This window comes from Littorina saxatilis, unplaced genomic scaffold (genome assembly GCF_037325665.1).
Source record: "Littorina saxatilis isolate snail1 unplaced genomic scaffold, US_GU_Lsax_2.0 scaffold_455, whole genome shotgun sequence".
Taxonomy (NCBI): domain Eukaryota; kingdom Metazoa; phylum Mollusca; class Gastropoda; order Littorinimorpha; family Littorinidae; genus Littorina; species Littorina saxatilis.
The window spans coordinates 40,881-57,798 of NW_027128213.1; the positions used below are offsets into that span (position 1 = coordinate 40,881).

Sequence of the window (16,918 nt, forward strand, 5' to 3'; positions counted from 1 at the left end):
AACATGTTGTTGGTGTTTCAGGCGAGACAGGGCGAGCACAATGGCCAGCCAGCAGGGAGGAGGCGGGGCCAGACCCAAGACACCGCGTCAGGTAGGTCACTGTCTGTGTGTGTGGTCGTGAGGTAGGTCACTGTCTGTGTGTGTGGTCGTGAGGTAGGTCACTGTCTGTGTGTCTGTTCGTCAGGTAGGTCACTGTCTGTGTGTCTGATCGTCAGGTAGGTCATTGTCTGTGTGTGTGATCGTGAGGTAGGTCACTGTATGTGTGTGATTATTAGGTAGGTCACTGTCTGTGTGTGTGTGGTCGTCAGGTAGGTCACTGTCTGTGTGTGTGATTGATGGGTAGGTCACTGTCTGTGTGTCTGGTCGTGAGGTAGGTCACTGTCTGTGTGTGTGGTCGTGAGGTAGGTCACTGTCTGTGTGTCTGTTCGTCAGGTAGGTCACTGTCTGTGTGTCTGATCGTCAGGTAGGTCACTGTCTGTGTGTCTGTTCGTCAGGTAGGTCACTGTCTGTGTGTCTGTTCGTCAGGTAGGTCACTGTCTGTGTGTCTTGTCGTCAGGTAGGCCACTGTCTGTGTGTCAGGTCGTCAGGTAGGTCACTGTCTGTGTGTCTGTTCGTCAGGTAGGTCACTGTCTGTGTGTCTTGTCGTCAGGTAGGTCACTGTCTGTGTGTGTAGTCGTGAGGTAGGTCACTGTCTGTGTGTGTGGTCGTCAGGTAGGTCACTGTCTGTGTGTCTGTTCGTCAGGTAGGTCACTGTCTGTGTGTCTGGTCGTCAGGTAGGTCACTGTCTGTGTCTCTGGTCCTCAGGTAGGTGACCTACTAGATGGTATAGTGGTCAGGCCCAAACCCTAACCCTAACCCATGGTTCGTTCGGTCAAGGGGTCCGTTTTTTAAGTCCAAGATTGGCGCATGCGCATTGACCGCATTGAGAGGGATTGTTCAGCAGAGTTTTCAGTTCGTGACAACGGGACACTTTTTTGTTTATCACACCGGAAATAAACAAGACAAAGTAAACGTTTCATCGTTCAAATGAGCAATATCAGCGTGACTTCTTATAAAGAATGACACTTTAAATAATGTCAGACAAAACACTTTCTATCTAAACAATACCGAAAAGCCAGTTTTGTCGGTGGGTCTTTAGAGAACGACAAGGCACTATCCACCCTCTGAGTGTCTGATTTCCTCACTTGAACATATAATTGTCAAAGTTCTGTAGACTCAAATAAAAACTGCATGATTTACTTGACATCAAATATATATTGACTTCATTTCATTTCTGTCCGGCATACATTCTAAATCTGCCGCTGTCTGTTGGACAAGAAAATTCGAAGCATCTCAAACATATACTGTTTAACATGGTTTATTTAGTTTATTTAGACTGGAACAAGTATACTTGTTCCTCAAACATGTCGGTCTCCAATGCTGTGCTAAAAAGGCAGAAGCTAATAATCTCCACGAGACGAAATCAAAATGACACTTGGTGATACTACATAGTCAAATACTTGTCAAATAGCGCTTGACCGACTATCTTTCGAACCCGCTCGGTTGGCATACACTGTAACGAGAGCCCCGTTGTTGGGATACACTATAACGAGAGCCCCGTTGTTGGCATACACTGTAACGAAAGCTGCGTTGTTGGCATACACTGTAACGAGAGCTCCGTTGTTGGCATACACTGTAACGAGAGCCCCGTTGTTGGCATACACTGTAACGAGAGCCCCGTTGTAGGCATACACTGTAACGAGAGCCTTGTTGTTGGCATACACTGTAACGAGAGTCCCGTTGTTGGCATACACTGTAACGAGAGCCCCGTTGTTGGCATACACTATAACGAGAGCCCTGTTGTTGGCATACACTGTAACGAGAGCCCCGTTGTTGGCATACACTGTAACGAGAGCCTTGTTGTTGGCATACACTGTAACGAGAGCCCCGTTGTTGGCATACACTGTAACGAGAGCCCCGTTGTTGGCATACACTGTAACGAGAGCCTTGTTGTTGGCATACACTGTAACGAGAGCCCCGTTGTTGGCATACACTGTAACGAGAGCCCCGTTGTTGGCATACACTGTAACGAGAGACCCGTTGTTGGCATACACTGTAACGAGAGCCCCGTTGTTGGCATACACTGTAACGAGAGCCCCGTTGTTGGCATACACTGTAACGAGAGCCCCGTTGTTGGCATACACTGTAACGAGAGCCCCGTTGTTGGCATACACTGTAACGAGAGTTGCGTTGTTGGCATACACTATAACGAGAGCCCCGTTGTTGGCACACACTGCAACGAGAGATGCGTAACGTTGTTGGCATACACTGTAACGAGAGCTGAGTTGTTGGCATACACTATAACGAGAGCTGCGTTGTTGGCATACACTGTAACGAGAGCCCCGTTGTTGGCATACACTGTAACGAGAGCCCCGTTGTTGGCATACACTGTAACGAGAGCCCCGTTGTTGGCATACACTGTAACGAGAGCCCCGTTGTTGGCATACACTGTAACGAGAGCCCCGTTGTTGGCATACACTGTAACGAGAGCCCCGTTGTTGGCGTACACTGTAACGAGAGCTGCGTTGTTTGCACACACTGTAACGAGAGCACCGTTGTTGGCATACACTGTAACGAGAGCCCCGTTGTTGGCATACACTATAACGAGAGCCCCGTTGTTGGCATACACTGTAACGAGAGCCCCGTTGTTGGCATACACTGTAACGAGAGCTGCGTTGTTGGCATACACTGTAACGAGAGCACCGTTGTTGGCATACACTATAACGAGAGCCCCGTTGTTGGCATACACTGTAACGAGAGCCCCGTTGTTGGCATACACTGTAACGAGAGTTGCGTTGTTGGCATACACTGTAACGAGAGCCCCGTTGTTGGCATACACTGTAACGAGAGCCCCGTTGTTGGCATACACTGTAACGAGAGCCCCGTTGTTGGCATACACTGTAACGAGAGCCCCGTTGTTGGCATACACTATAACGAGAGCCTTGTTGTTGGCATACACTGTAACGAGAGCCCCGTTGTTGGCATACACTGTAACGAGAGCCCCGTTGTTGGCATACACTGTAACGAGAGCCCCGTTGTTGGCATACACTGTAACGAGAGCCTTGTTGTTGGCATACACTGTAACGAGAGCCCCGTTGTTGGCATACACTGTAACGAGAGCCCCGTTGTTGGCATACACTGTAACGAGAGACCCGTTGTTGGCATACACTGTAACGAGAGCCCCGTTGTTGGCATACACTATAACGAGAGCCCCGTTGTTGGCATACACTGTAACGAGAGCCCCGTTTTTGGCATACACTGTAACGAGAGCCCCGTTGTTGGCATACACTGTAACGAGAGCCCCGTTGTTGGCATACACTATAACGAGAGCCCCGTTGTTGGCATACACTGAAACGAGAGCCCCGTTGTTGGCATACACTGTAACGAGAGTCCCGTTGGTGGCATACACTGTAACGAGAGCCCTGTTGTTGGCATACACTGTAACGAGAGCCCCGTTGTTGGCATACACTGTAACAAAGAGCCCCGTTGTTGGCATACACTGTACCGAGAGCCCCGTTGTTGGCATACACTGTAACAAGAGCCCCGTTGTTGGCATACACTGTAACGAGAGCCCCGTTGTTGGCATACACTGTAACGAGAGCCCCGTTGTTGGCATACACTGTAACGAGAGACCCGTTGTTGGCATACACTGTAACGAGAGCCCCGTTGTTGGCATACACTGTAATGGGAGACCCGTTGTTGGCATACACTGTAACGAGAGCCCCGTTGTTGGCATACACTATAACGAGAGCACCGTTGTTGGCATACACTGTAACGAGAGCTGCGTTGTTGGCACACACTATAACGAGAGCACCGTTGTTGGCATACACTGTAACGAGAGCACCGTTGTTGGCACACACTGTAACGAGAGTCCCGTTGTTGGCATACACTGTAACGAGAGCCCCGTTGTTGGCATACACTGTAACGAGAGCCCCGTTGTTGGCATACACTGTAACGAGAGCCCCGTTGTTGGCATACACTGTAACGAGAGCCCCGTTGTTGGCATACACTGTAACGAGAGCCCCGTTGTTGGCAAACACTGTAACGAGAGCCCCGTTGTTGGCATACACCGTAACGAGAGACCCGTTGTTGGCATACACTGTAACGAGAGCCCCGTTGTTGGCATACACTATAACGAGAGCCCCGTTGTTGGCACACACTGTAACGAGAGCACCGTTGTTGGCATACACTGTAACGAGAGCCCCGTTGTTGGCATACACTGTTACGAGAGCCCCGTTGTTGTCATACACTGTAACGAGAGCCCCGTTGTTGGCATACACTGTAACGAGAGCCTTGTTGTTGGCATACACTGTAACGAGAGCCTTGTTGTTGGCATACACTGTAACGAGAGCCCCGTTGTTGGCATACACCGTAACGAGAGTCCCGTTGTTGGCATACACTGTAACGAGAGTCCCGTTGTTGGCATACACTGTAACGAGAGCCCCGTTGTTGGCATACACTGTAACGAGAGCCCCGTTGTTGGCATACACTGTAACGAGAGCTTTGTTGTTGGCATACACTGTAACGAGAGCCCCGTTGTTGGCATACACTATAACGAGAGCCGCGTTGTTGGCATACACTGTAACGAGAGCCCCGTTGTTGGCATACACTATAACGAGAGCCCCGTTGTTGGCATACACTATAACGAGAGCCCCGTTGTTGGCATACACTATAACGAAAGCCCCGTTGTTGGCATACACTACAACGCGAGCTGCGTTGTTGGCATACATTATAACGAGAGCCCCGTTGCTCCTGGTGTTCAGCACGTGCTCCCGTCCAATTCCGTTGCTCAGTCTATGTTGTATTGTTTTTAGTTTTACTTGTTATGGTTGTTGTCATATGTTGTTTGGTTGTTTTAAGAGCAGACGAACCACATGTGTCCATCCATTGTTTAATTATATGGACAATACATGATTGTATGTCCTCGAATATTCAGCGCAACGAGTTAGACCATAATATTTTCTGAGCACAGTTTGCCAGGTGTCCCAAATAGCAGACAGAGTTAAGAGAGCAAATTCCTTGACGTAGCAGCACATCAGTTTTTATGTCGTAGCAGCACATCAGTTTTTATGACGTAGTAGCACATCGGTTTTTATGACGTAGTAGCACATCAGTTTTTATGACGTAGTAGCACATCAGTTTTTATGTCAGATCCTTGTTCCTGTCTTGCAGGGGTCTGGACCAACACAGCAAGCGTCAGCACCAGCCAAGGAAGGATGGCTGTTTGTCCAAAGGAAGACTCTCTTTGGACTGGTGAAGGTTAGTGTCGTGTATACGTCTATCTTTTGTTTTGCTTGTTAGGTTTCTTGTGTCTTTAAGTTGTATATACAGCTCCGTTAAATCCTTGTTGGGCACACAGGAGTAGTGACGTAGTTATAGTATAGCCAGATACAGCTCCGTTAAATCCTTTTTGGACACATAGGAGTAGTGACGAGTAGTGACGCAGTTCTAGTATAGCCAGATACAGCTCCGTTAAATCCTTTGTGGACACACAGGAGTAGTGACGAGTAGTGACGTAGTTCTAGTATAGCCAGATACAGCTCCGTTAAATCCTTTGTGGACACACAGGAGTAGTGACGAGTAGTGACGTAGTTCTAGTATAGCCAGATACAGCTCCGTTAAATCCTTTGTGGACACACAGGAGTAGTGACGTAGTTCTAGTATAGCCATATACAGCTCCGTTAAATCCTTTGTGGACACACAGGAGTAGTGACGAGTAGTGACGTAGTTCTAGTATAGCCAGATACAGCTCCGTTAAATCCTTTGTGGACACACAGGAGTAGTGACGTAGTTCTAGTATAGCCAGATACAGCTCCGTTAAATCCTTTGTGGACACACAGGAGTAGTGACGAGTAGTGACGTAGTTCTAGTATAGCCAGATACAGCTCCGTTAAATCCTTTGTGGACACACAGGAGTAGTGACGTAGTTATAGTATAGCCAGATACAGCTCCGTTAAATCCTCTGTGGACACACAGGAGTAGTGACGAGTAGTGACGTAGTTCTAGTATAGCCAGATACAGCTCCGTTAAATCCTTTGTGGACACACAGGAGTAGTGACGTAGTTCTAGTATAGCCAGATACAGCTCCGTTAAATTATTATTATTATTACCAACTCCCGCATTCACTCAGGCACTCCACATCTATGCAATCATTCAAAACCTCACTCAAAACACACCTCTTCCCTCACTAGTCCGTTAATGACCACACATCACCCTCTCCTGCTGGTCCTTGATCTGTCTCTTTCTTTCTCCTTCTTCTTCCCTTTCCAGCTCTATTCTTCTTCTCTCAACAAACTTTATGTATCCAATACTTTATTTATTTATTTACGACTGTTTTTCCGTCTAGAATGCATGTGCCTGTAGTTGGTATGAGTGAGTGCGTCGCGTTCTCGCTGTGCGCCTGTCTGTGAGTGTATGAGTCCTTGTCGATTTGTGTTTCGTATAATGTTCACTGTGTATTTTATATTTTGTAAGCGCCTAGGGCTATATTTAGATTAGGCGCACAAATGTTCATAATAATAATAATAATAATTATTATTATTATTATTATTATGAACATTTGTGCGCCTAATCTAAATATAGCCCTAGGCGCTTACAACATATAAAATACATAGTGAACATTATACGAAACACAAATCGACAAGGACCAAGACACTCGGACTCATACACTCGCAGACAGGCGCACAGCGAGAACGCGACGCACTCACTCATACCAACTACAGGCACATGCATTCTAGACGGAACAACAGTCGTAAATAAATAAATAAATTATTGGATACATAGAGTTAGTTGAGAGAAGAAGAATAGAGCTGGAAAGGGAAGAAGAAGGAGAAAGAAAGAGACAGATCAAGGACCAGCAGGAGAGGGGGATGTGTGGTCATTAACGGACTAGTGAGGGAAGAGGTGTGTTTTGAGTGAGGTTTTGAATGATTGCATAGATGTGGAGTGCCTGAGTGAATGGGGGAGTTGGTTCCAGATGGATGGGGCCTGGTAAGAGAAGGTGCGCTGGCCATATGTTTTGGTGCGTGCTGATGGTATCCTGAAAAGGCGGGTGTCTGTGGAGGATCTTAGGGAGCGGGAGGGGGAGTAGACATCAAGAAGGTCAGAAAGATAGCTAGGGGACGATAGATCAAAGTTTCTGAAGCAGAGTGTGGAGATCTTGAACTGAATCCTCTGTTGAACAGGCAGCCAGTGTAGGGTTTGAAGAAGAGGGGTGATGTGGTCATGCTTGGAAGAACGAAATCCTTTGTGGACACACAGGAGTAGTGACGTAGTTCTAGTATAGCCAGATACAGCTCCGTTAAATCCTTTGTGGACACACAGGAGTAATGACGTAGTTCTAGTGTAGCCAGATACAGATCCGTTAAATCCTTTGTGGACACACAGGAGTAATGACGTAGTTCTAGTATAGCCAGATACAGCTCCGTTAAATCCTTTGTGGACACACAGGAGTAGTGACGGAGTTATAGTATAGCCAGATACAGATCCGTTAAATCCTTTGTGGACACACAGGAGTAGTGACGTAGTTATAGTATAGCCAGATACAGCTCCGTTAAATCCTTTTTGGACACACAGGAGTAGTGACGTAGTTATAGTATAGCCAGATACAGCTCCGTTAAATCCTTTGTGGACACACAGGAGTAGTGACGTAGTTATAGTATAGCCAGATACAGCTCCGTTAAATCCTTTGTGGACACACAGGAGTAGTGACGTAGTTATAGTATAGCCAGATACAGATCCGTTAAATCCTTTGTGGACACACAGGAGTAGTGACGTAGTTCTAGTATAGCCAGATACAGATCCGTTAAATCCTTTGTGGACACACAGGAGTAATGACGTAGTTCTAGTGTAGCCAGATACAGATCCGTTAAATCCTTTGTGGACACACAGGAGTAATGACGTAGTTCTAGTGTAGCCAGATACAGCTCCGTTAAATCCTTTGTGGACACACAGGAGTAGTGACGTAGTTATAGTATAGCCAGATACAGCTCCGTTAAATCCTTTGTGGACACACAGGAGTAGTGACGTAGTTATAGTATAGCCAGATACAGCTCCGTTAAATCCTTTGTGGACACACAGGAGTAGTGACGTAGTTATAGTATAGCCAGATACAGGAGTAGTGACGTAGTTATAGTATAGCCATATACAGGTGGAGGCAGCAACAAGGCAAACTTTCGCGCGTGTTATTTTAGTGTTTGTTCAAGTAAATGAGCCAGTAGATTGCCCGGTTTTGTCCGGTGGTTTGTGTGAAAAATGGTTGGTTATCAGATTCGTTACAACCCTAACACCGATATGGCTTTCCGGGAGCGATGCAAGTTTGATGTCTACATATCCGTGTACAGGCTGGTCTCAGTGTATGACTAACAATGTAAGACGGTTCTAACAAGTTCAAGTCTTTTTACTAGTGTTACTTGAAATCTTGATCTCCTGAGCAAGTTCGCAATTACTTCGAAAGTTTTGAGGTACTTTCCTCACTTTCGCATGCATGGATCGGAAAAAGAGCTTACTTCGGTAGTAAGCGAGGAAATAACTGAGGGCTGAATCCGGAAGTTCCCGACTACTTCCAAAGTTTTGAGCGACCTTGGAAGTACTTCCCTCTCTGTCGTTTGCATGGGTCGAACAAAAGTCTTACTTTGGAAGCCAACGGGAAAGTAACTGAGAATATATTTACTACAGCGAAATCCAGGAGTACACACGCTACTTTCAAAGTTTCTGCGTGCAAAATGGCAGTGCTCTTCTTCGGTTTTCGGGATCATCGTCGACACCTAGAGCTTTTCGTAATGTGTTATTGATATAAGCAGATTCGCGATCGTCGATAATGATTTTTCATGGTGTGTAATTTTTAAACTTAGAAAGGAATTGTGATGAAAGACACTGTCAAGCGAGCTATCTTTCGCGGATGTGTGTACTGTGCAAACAACTTTAAATATGGCAAAAGTGTTATGTGATCATAACAAAATGGCTATGAAGCAGACGACTTTTTCCGTAACCAATTAGGAGTGATGCAACAATATCACGATCTCCTTCCCACAGCATTCTCAAAATGTCGACTTGTTTTGACCTTAGAACGATGTCTTTATCATAACTGTGAAGAACAGAACGGAGATCACTCTCGAAGTCGACCATTCTACAATCACGTTCGTCTTTCGTCTGTTATCAGAAACATTAGTGAAAAACATATGGGAAATAACTCTGTATTCTTGTTTTGATAGATTTCCCTTTAATGCGAGTAGTAATTATTCATCCTGTCAGAGACACAGAGCGATAGCGTGGACCGATGAGTATCAGAATGGGGTGTGACGTGTTGTGACGCATCCCCCACGGAGCATGTTGGAGAAAAACGCTTTCAGCATGAAGCGCATAACACTCATGCAGCACGTGGAGGTTCAAACCTTTGCTCTTGGCCGCCCATCTCTGATGTGGTCAAACACAATAACGCATAACAGTGCCACGCAAGTGTGTGTGTGTGTGTGTGTGTGTGTGTGTGTGTGTGTGTGTGTGTGTGTGTGTGTGTGTGTATGTGTGTGTGTGTGTGTGTGTGTGTGTGTGTGTGTGTGTGTGGGTGTAAGAGAGAGACAGAGAGAGAGAGACACAGAGAGAGAGAGAAAGAGAGAGAGAGAAAGAGAGAGAGACAGAAAGAGAGAGAGAAAGAGAGAAAGCGAGAGAGAAAGAAAGAGAGAGAGAGACAGAGAGAGAGAGAGAGAAAGAAAGAGAGAGAGAGAGAGAGAGAGAGAGAGAGAGAGAGAGAGAGAGAGAGAGAGATTGTGTTTGCGTTTGTGTATGTGAGTTTGTCTGTGTTTGTTCGGAAAGGTGTGTGTTTCCGTCTTGTAAATCCTTTGCAAACAAATTTACAAAGAGTTTGTTAAAACTCTACATTGATACACAGAATGAGCAGTGTTCACGTGAACAGTCTTCTAGTCAAGCTTATCTCACAAACACGCTGTGTTCCGACCGCTGATCAGGTCACACAAGCTTATCTCGCAAACACGCTGTGTTCCGACCGCTGATCAGGTCACACAAGCTTATCTCGCAAACACGCTGTGTTCCGACCGCTAATCAGGTCACACAAGCTTATCTCGCAAACACGCTGTGTTCCGACCGCTGATCAGGTCACACAAGCTTATCTCACAAACACGCTGTGTTCCGACCGCTGATCAGGTCACACAAGCTTATCTCACAAACACGCTGTGTTCCGACCACTGATCAGGTCACACAATCTTATCTCACAAACACGCTGTGTTCCGACCGCTGATCAGGTCACACAAGCTTATCTCACAAACACGCTGTGTTCCGACCGCTGATCAGGTCACACAAGCTTATCTCACAAACACGCTGTGTTCCGACCGCTGATCAGGTCACACAAGCTTATCTCACAAACACGCTGTGTTCTGACCGCTGATCAGGTCACACAAGCTTACCTCGCAAACACGCTGTGTTCTGACCGCTGATCAGGTCACACAAGCTTATCTCACAAACACCCTGTGTTCCGACGCTGATCAGGTCACACAAGCTTATCTCACAAACACCCTGTGTTCTGACCGCTGATCAGGTCACACAAGCTTATCTCACAAACACGCTGTGTTCCGACCGCTGATCAGGTCACACAAGCTTATCTCACAAACACGCTGTGTTCCGACCGCTGATCAGGTCACACAAGCTTATCTCACAAACACCCTGTGTTCTGACCGCTGATCAGGTCACACAAGCTTATCTCACAAACACGCTGTGTTCTGACCGCTGATCAGGTCACACAAGCTTATCTCACAAACACGCTGTGTTCTGACCGCTGATCAGGTCACACAAGCTTACCTCGCAAACACGCTGTGTTCTGACCGCTGATCAGGGCACACAAGCTTATCTCACAAACACGCTGTGTTCCGACCGCTGATCAGGTCACACAAGTCGATGTCTGCCATCATGATTTTGGAGTCCTCACTCATGTACAATTGATAAGTGTCATCAACATTGTTTGATTCGTCATTTTCTAGAGGTTTTCTATAATGTGTTTGTGTGTGTGTGTGTCTGTGTGTGTGTGTGTGTGTGTGTGTGTGTGTGTGTGTGTGTGTGTGTGTGTGTGTGTGTGTGTGTGTGTGTGTGTGTGTGTGTGTGTGTGTGTGTGTGTGTGTGTGTGTGTGTGTGTGTGTGTGTGTGTGTGTGTGTGTGTGTGTGTGTGTGTGTGTGTGTGTGTGTGTGTGTGTGTGTGTGTGTGTGTGTGTGTGTGTGTGTGTGTGTGTGTGTGTGTGTGTGTGTGTGTGTGTGTGTGTGTGTGTGTGTGTGTGTGTGTGTGTGTGTGTGTGTGTGTGTGTGTGTGTGTGTGTGTGTGTGTGTGTGTGTGTGTGTGTGTGTGTGTGTGTGTGTGTGTGTGTGTGTGTGTGTGTGTGTGTGTGTGTGTGTGTGTGTGTGTGTGTGTGTGTGTGTGTGTGTGTGTGTGTGTGTGTGTGTGTGTGTATGTGTGTGTGTGTGTGTGTGTGTTCATGTATTTGTGTCTGTATCTGTGTCTGTGTGTTTTCAATACAATCTTTGTGTCTACCCACCACCAGTGGCAGAAGAGGAGATACTGTGTGCTGGATGGTCACTCCTGGCTGGTGATCTACAAGGACCGCACCAAGACGAATGTCGAGGCCGTGTATCTTCTTCAGCAGATTCTGGACGTCACAGTATGTCATACTTATAACCTTACTTAAAGTATAACAAGCTAAAGTAATCAGCAAATCTTAGTAACCAGTGTATCGTATCTGCGTGACCGGCTGGTTTTCAGTGTGCCAAAACATAGTGTTGATGATTGTGTCAGACATTGCTGAAGCTAAACATACTGTTGATGATTGTGTCAGACATTGCTGAAGCTAAACATACTGTTGATGATTGTGTCAGACATTGCTGAAGCTAAACATTATGTTGATGATTGTGTCAGACATTGCTGAAGCTAAACATAGTGTTGATGATTGTGTCAGACATTGCTGAAGCTAAACATACTGTTGATGATTGTGTCAGACATTGCTGAAGCTAAACATTCTGTTAATGATTGTGTCAGACATTGCTGAAGCTAAACATTATGTTGATGATTGTGTCAGACATTGCTGAAGCTAAACATAGTGTTGATGATTGTGTCAGACATTGCTGAAGCTAAACATACTGTTGATGATTGTGTCAGACATTGCTGAAGCTAAACATTTTGTTGATGATTGTGTCAGACATTGCTGAAGCTAAACATTCTGTTGATGATTGTGTCAGACATTGCTGAAGCTAAACATTCTGTTGATGATTGTGTCAGACATTGCTGAAGCTAAACATTCTGTTGATGATTGTGTCAGACATTGCTGAAGCTAAACATTCTGTTGATGATTGTGTCAGGCATTGCTGAAGCTAAACATTCTGTTAATGATTGTGTCAGACATTGCTGAAGCTAAACATTATGTTGATGATTGTGTCAGACATTGCTGAAGCTAAACATTCTGTTGATGATTGTGTCAGACATTGCTGAAGCTAAGCATTCCGTTGATGATTGTGTCAGACATTGCTGAAGCTAAACATTCTGTTGACGATTGTGTCAGACATTGCTGAAGCTAAACATTCTGTTGATGATTGTGTCAGACATTGCTGAAGCTAAACATACTGTTGATGATTGTGTCAGACATTGCTGACGCTAAACATACTGTTGATGATTGTGTCAGACATTGCTGAAGCTAAACATACTGTTGATGATTGTGTCAGACATTGCTGAAGCTAAACATACTGTTGATGGTTGTGTCAGACATTGCTGAAGCTAAACATACTGTTGATGATTGTGTCAGACATTGCTGAAGCTAAACATACTGTTGATGGTTGTGTCAGACATTGCTGAAGCTAAACATTCTGTTGATGATTGTGTCAGACATTGCTGAAGCTAAACATTCTGTTGATGATTGTGTCAGACATTGCTGAAGCTAAACATTCTGTTGATGATTGTGTCAGACATTGCTGAAGCTAAACATTCTGTTGATGATTGTGTCAGACATTGCTGAAGCTAAACATTCTGTTAATGATTGTGTCAGACATTGCTGAAGCTAAACATTATGTTGATGATTGTGTCAGACATTGCTGAAGCTAAACATTCTGTTGATGATTGTGTCAGACATTGCTGAAGCTAAACATTCTGTTGATGATTGTGTCAGACATTGCTGAAGCTAAATATTCTGTTGACGATTGTGTCAGACATTGCTGAAGCTAAACATTCTGTTGATGATTGTGTCAGACATTGCTGAAGCTAAACATACTGTTGATGATTGTGTCAGACATTGCTGACGCTAAACATTCTGTTGATGATTGTGTCAGACATTGCTGAAGCTAAACATACTGTTGATGGTTGTGTCAGACATTGCAGAAGCTAAACATACTGTTGATGATTGTGTCAGACATTGCTGAAGCTAAACATACTGTTGATGATTGTGTCAGACATTGCCAAGATTTAGGGTCAAAGAAAAGTAGTGTTTACGACAGGATTAAAAAATAATGATTTTCTCAAATGCATTCATAATTGTGGCTTTAATTCTCTGTCGCAGCCTTTGTTTACCTTAAACCATAGACCTATATTAGATATAGGTCCCTGCTTAAACGCATATTTGCTTCTGTGTATCAATAACCTATTTTGCAATTAAGATGAATGTCTACTTTGATGTGGAGAGTGTCTGACTCGGCTTTATTCATATGTGTTTGCCGCAAAACCACTAACATTGTGTACCATTGAATTCACACAATGAACACACTGCCAATCTGCAGATGTTAATTATTAGCAGGTTTTAAAATCGTTCAAACTCAACACTGGAAAAATTCCGTAACGCTTGTTACATAGCCACTGGTGTATTAACAGAGAAAAATAAAGAAAACCGGTCATAAAGGTTTTCGCATCCATGGGAGGTAATCGGAACCGACCAAACAGACTGAGCCAGTAGCGCGACATATGTCGCGACAACCAGGTGACAGTATACGTAAAGTAGCGCGACATATGTCGCGACAAGCAGCCTAAGGGTTAGTGACCTAGCTGTCCTTAGTATGATAACGCTTTCGATAATAAGCTAGAACATGTGTTTTTAAACGATTTTTGATGAGAAAATACATTTCCGTATGAGTGGGGTAGTTCGAGTGTTGTTCGTGAAGCCAGGCCATTTTGTTTTTTATTGACATGCGCAGCAGGGGAGGGAGGAGGCACGGGAAGGGGGGTGTCCGTTTGGTTGCCTTGTACACCTAGTTGTCTTGTCTACCTGGTTGCCTTGTACACCTAGTTGTCTTGTCTACTGTCGCGGGCGCAAACCGCGGGCTTAGAGAAAATAAAACAATTCACTCGCACAGCGCCTCACACACAAGTATCCACACACTCTCACATGATTCGCACCTCACTCATCCCGCAGTGGGGCACTGCGGTTATGAAATTAAAGGCCCCTCCTGTTTTTGGAACCGCAGGAGCTTTCTAGTTTGCTGTTAGGTAGATTTTTGGTTCCTCTTTCCTGTCATGCTCTCTTTTTCTTCGTGAATTCTTTTCTTTTTTCTGCCTTCTTGCTCATTCACCTGTATTTTTTCCAAAAATCTCTTCTCTTGCCGCTTGTCTCGCGATTCATGTATAGTTTAATCTGTTAGTGTTCTGATGTAAGTCCAGCAGTAGATAGGTTAAGCCTATTTTAACATACTGGAAACTGGTAATCTTCCAGTAGGTATTAATTTAGTTTTACTAAAGCCTGCTGGGACACAAGTAATGGGTTAGTGCATTTGTAAACAGGAATCGCTTGACAAGTGGCCCCCTTCATCCCCCCCTTCCTCGTCCTGATATGGCTCTGCGTAGTCGGCTGGACGTTAAGCAACAAATAAACAAACAAACAAACAAACAAGCACCTCACTCATAAATTGCAATAACATCTCCAAACGTAAACGCTTTAGGGTTCAGATAGACAGAAGAGCAAAAGGGAGAGAAAGAAAAAAGAATGAATCAAAAAAAACCAGTTCATCTATTTATAAGATTAAATTCAACATGTAACAAACAAACAGTTTACAAAACAATCAATCAAATCACACTCCAGTGGCCTGGTGGTTTCTGAAGAACGAAGAGCCACACAAACTTAGTATGTAGAATTGTTCGATGAACATACAGTACGTTGGCCACATGAAATACCGGTTAATTAATATATGAAGGAAAAAAAACAACAAATTGCGCACATCAATAGAACTGTTTCAGTGTGTCATTACACTGCCGAACGGCGACCCCCCCTTCCACACAACACCCAAGATATATAAGTAATAACTTAGCCTGTGTGACGGAGAAAAGTCCCGTTATTGTCTGCGACGAATGGAAGCAGACGACGTTACGCAGCGCCTCGCTGACGAAGAACAGCCCCCACAGACGTTGCTCACTGACGTCCAGTGTGGAGGTCCCCGCCTGACGATCCTGCGGAAAGTTGTATAAGGCGAGGCAGGAGAAACCCGGATCCATCGGCCTGTAACCCCTCCTAAGAACGTTACGCAGCGCCTCGCTGACGAAGAACAGCCCCCACAGACGTTGCTCACTGACGTCCAGCGTGGAGGTCTCCGCCTGACGATCCTGCGGAAAGTTGTATAAGGCGAAAGCAGGAGAAACCCGGATCCATCGGCCTGTAACTCCTCCTAAGATGTCCACGGGTTGAGATCAACAGTTGTCCTCTTGTGATGGACCCCATGGCAGTAGTAGCAGTAGTAGTAGCGTGATACTGGTGCGACCATTACCTATATCGGAAAAGTGTGTCAAGACTTTCCGACCCTACGATTTACCGAGTGCCATGCGGCAGAGGGGAAACCGTAGATCAGCATGAAAACCCTAAACATCATCACAACATCAAACGCCACAATGGCAAGTTATAACCTGAGTTATGGATTCCTATCCATGCCATTGCATAAATTCCAGCGTCAATTCTATCAATAAAATATAAAGAGAAAAATATTATAATAATTAAATGTTCAAACACTTAATACAATTTTCCTCTCGCTGATCATCACAACAGTGACCTTACAATCTACCAATAAATTGTCACAGCTTCAACTCGAAAGTTGGTGGAAAAATTATCATAAATGCCAACACACAAGTCGACAAAAATATATCCACCACAGTAATTGTTATGCATTATACAACATAAAAGTTGACCTTTCTAAACATATTATTTAGAATTATTTTAATTATCAGAATACATATAACTGACTTATCAAACCACTAAACCACTGCACAATTTAAGCATATCAACGCTTGTCAATTACTGTTAAAATTCACTCTGATAAAAGAACTTGGTTCATGAACTTTTGCACTAAACAACCCACGGACAATGTATGTCACTATCATAGGAAACTTGCTTTTCCTCCCGCACAAAATAACAAAAGAACAGCTAAGGGCTGCACTCTTTCACTGACCAGTGGTCACACCAACAGTCTTTAATACCACAGCACGAATTCTACACCCGCAGTGCAAGGTCTTTCATAACAATGATACCCAGCTACGAACGCGTGCTGTCAGCAATATTAACTCAGTGCAGAAGCACGGAATATGTTGAACCAGCAATCTTTCGGATCACTGAACTCACTAGATAGCCACTCTTTCTTTTGTTCATTTGCACACACAAAAGACGTCCATGCATACGACAGCAAAACAAATACCCGCCTGCCCTTTTCCACCCATTCCATGCAGCATATTTAAGAGGAAAAGAAAATGTACAACTTACTTTGCAGTTACGAGGGACATACAAGGTTGTCGTCACCAAGACTGAGACTGGTCTTTTTTGCACAGAATCAAATGACGACATTTATAACAAATGACGTCATTATCAAGATTGGTACATAACGTATTATTGTGCATAATTTCTTTGTGATCCGTTGTGTTTTCGTAAAGATA

General features: G+C 44.7%; 1 protein-coding gene across 3 annotated transcripts in view; it reads left to right on the forward strand.

Annotated features, from left to right (window-relative positions):
- The window catches only part of LOC138956581 (uncharacterized), a 71,257-nt gene that overhangs the window by 30,037 nt on the left and 24,302 nt on the right, over nt 1-16,918 (forward strand). For all 3 annotated transcript variants that reach the window (XM_070327904.1, XM_070327903.1, XM_070327905.1), the window contains 3 exons: nt 22-91; nt 5,212-5,298; nt 11,580-11,696. In XM_070327904.1, coding sequence (XP_070184005.1) covers nt 22-91; nt 5,212-5,298; nt 11,580-11,696 — 274 coding nt within the window. The remainder of the gene's footprint in view (nt 1-21; nt 92-5,211; nt 5,299-11,579; nt 11,697-16,918) is intronic.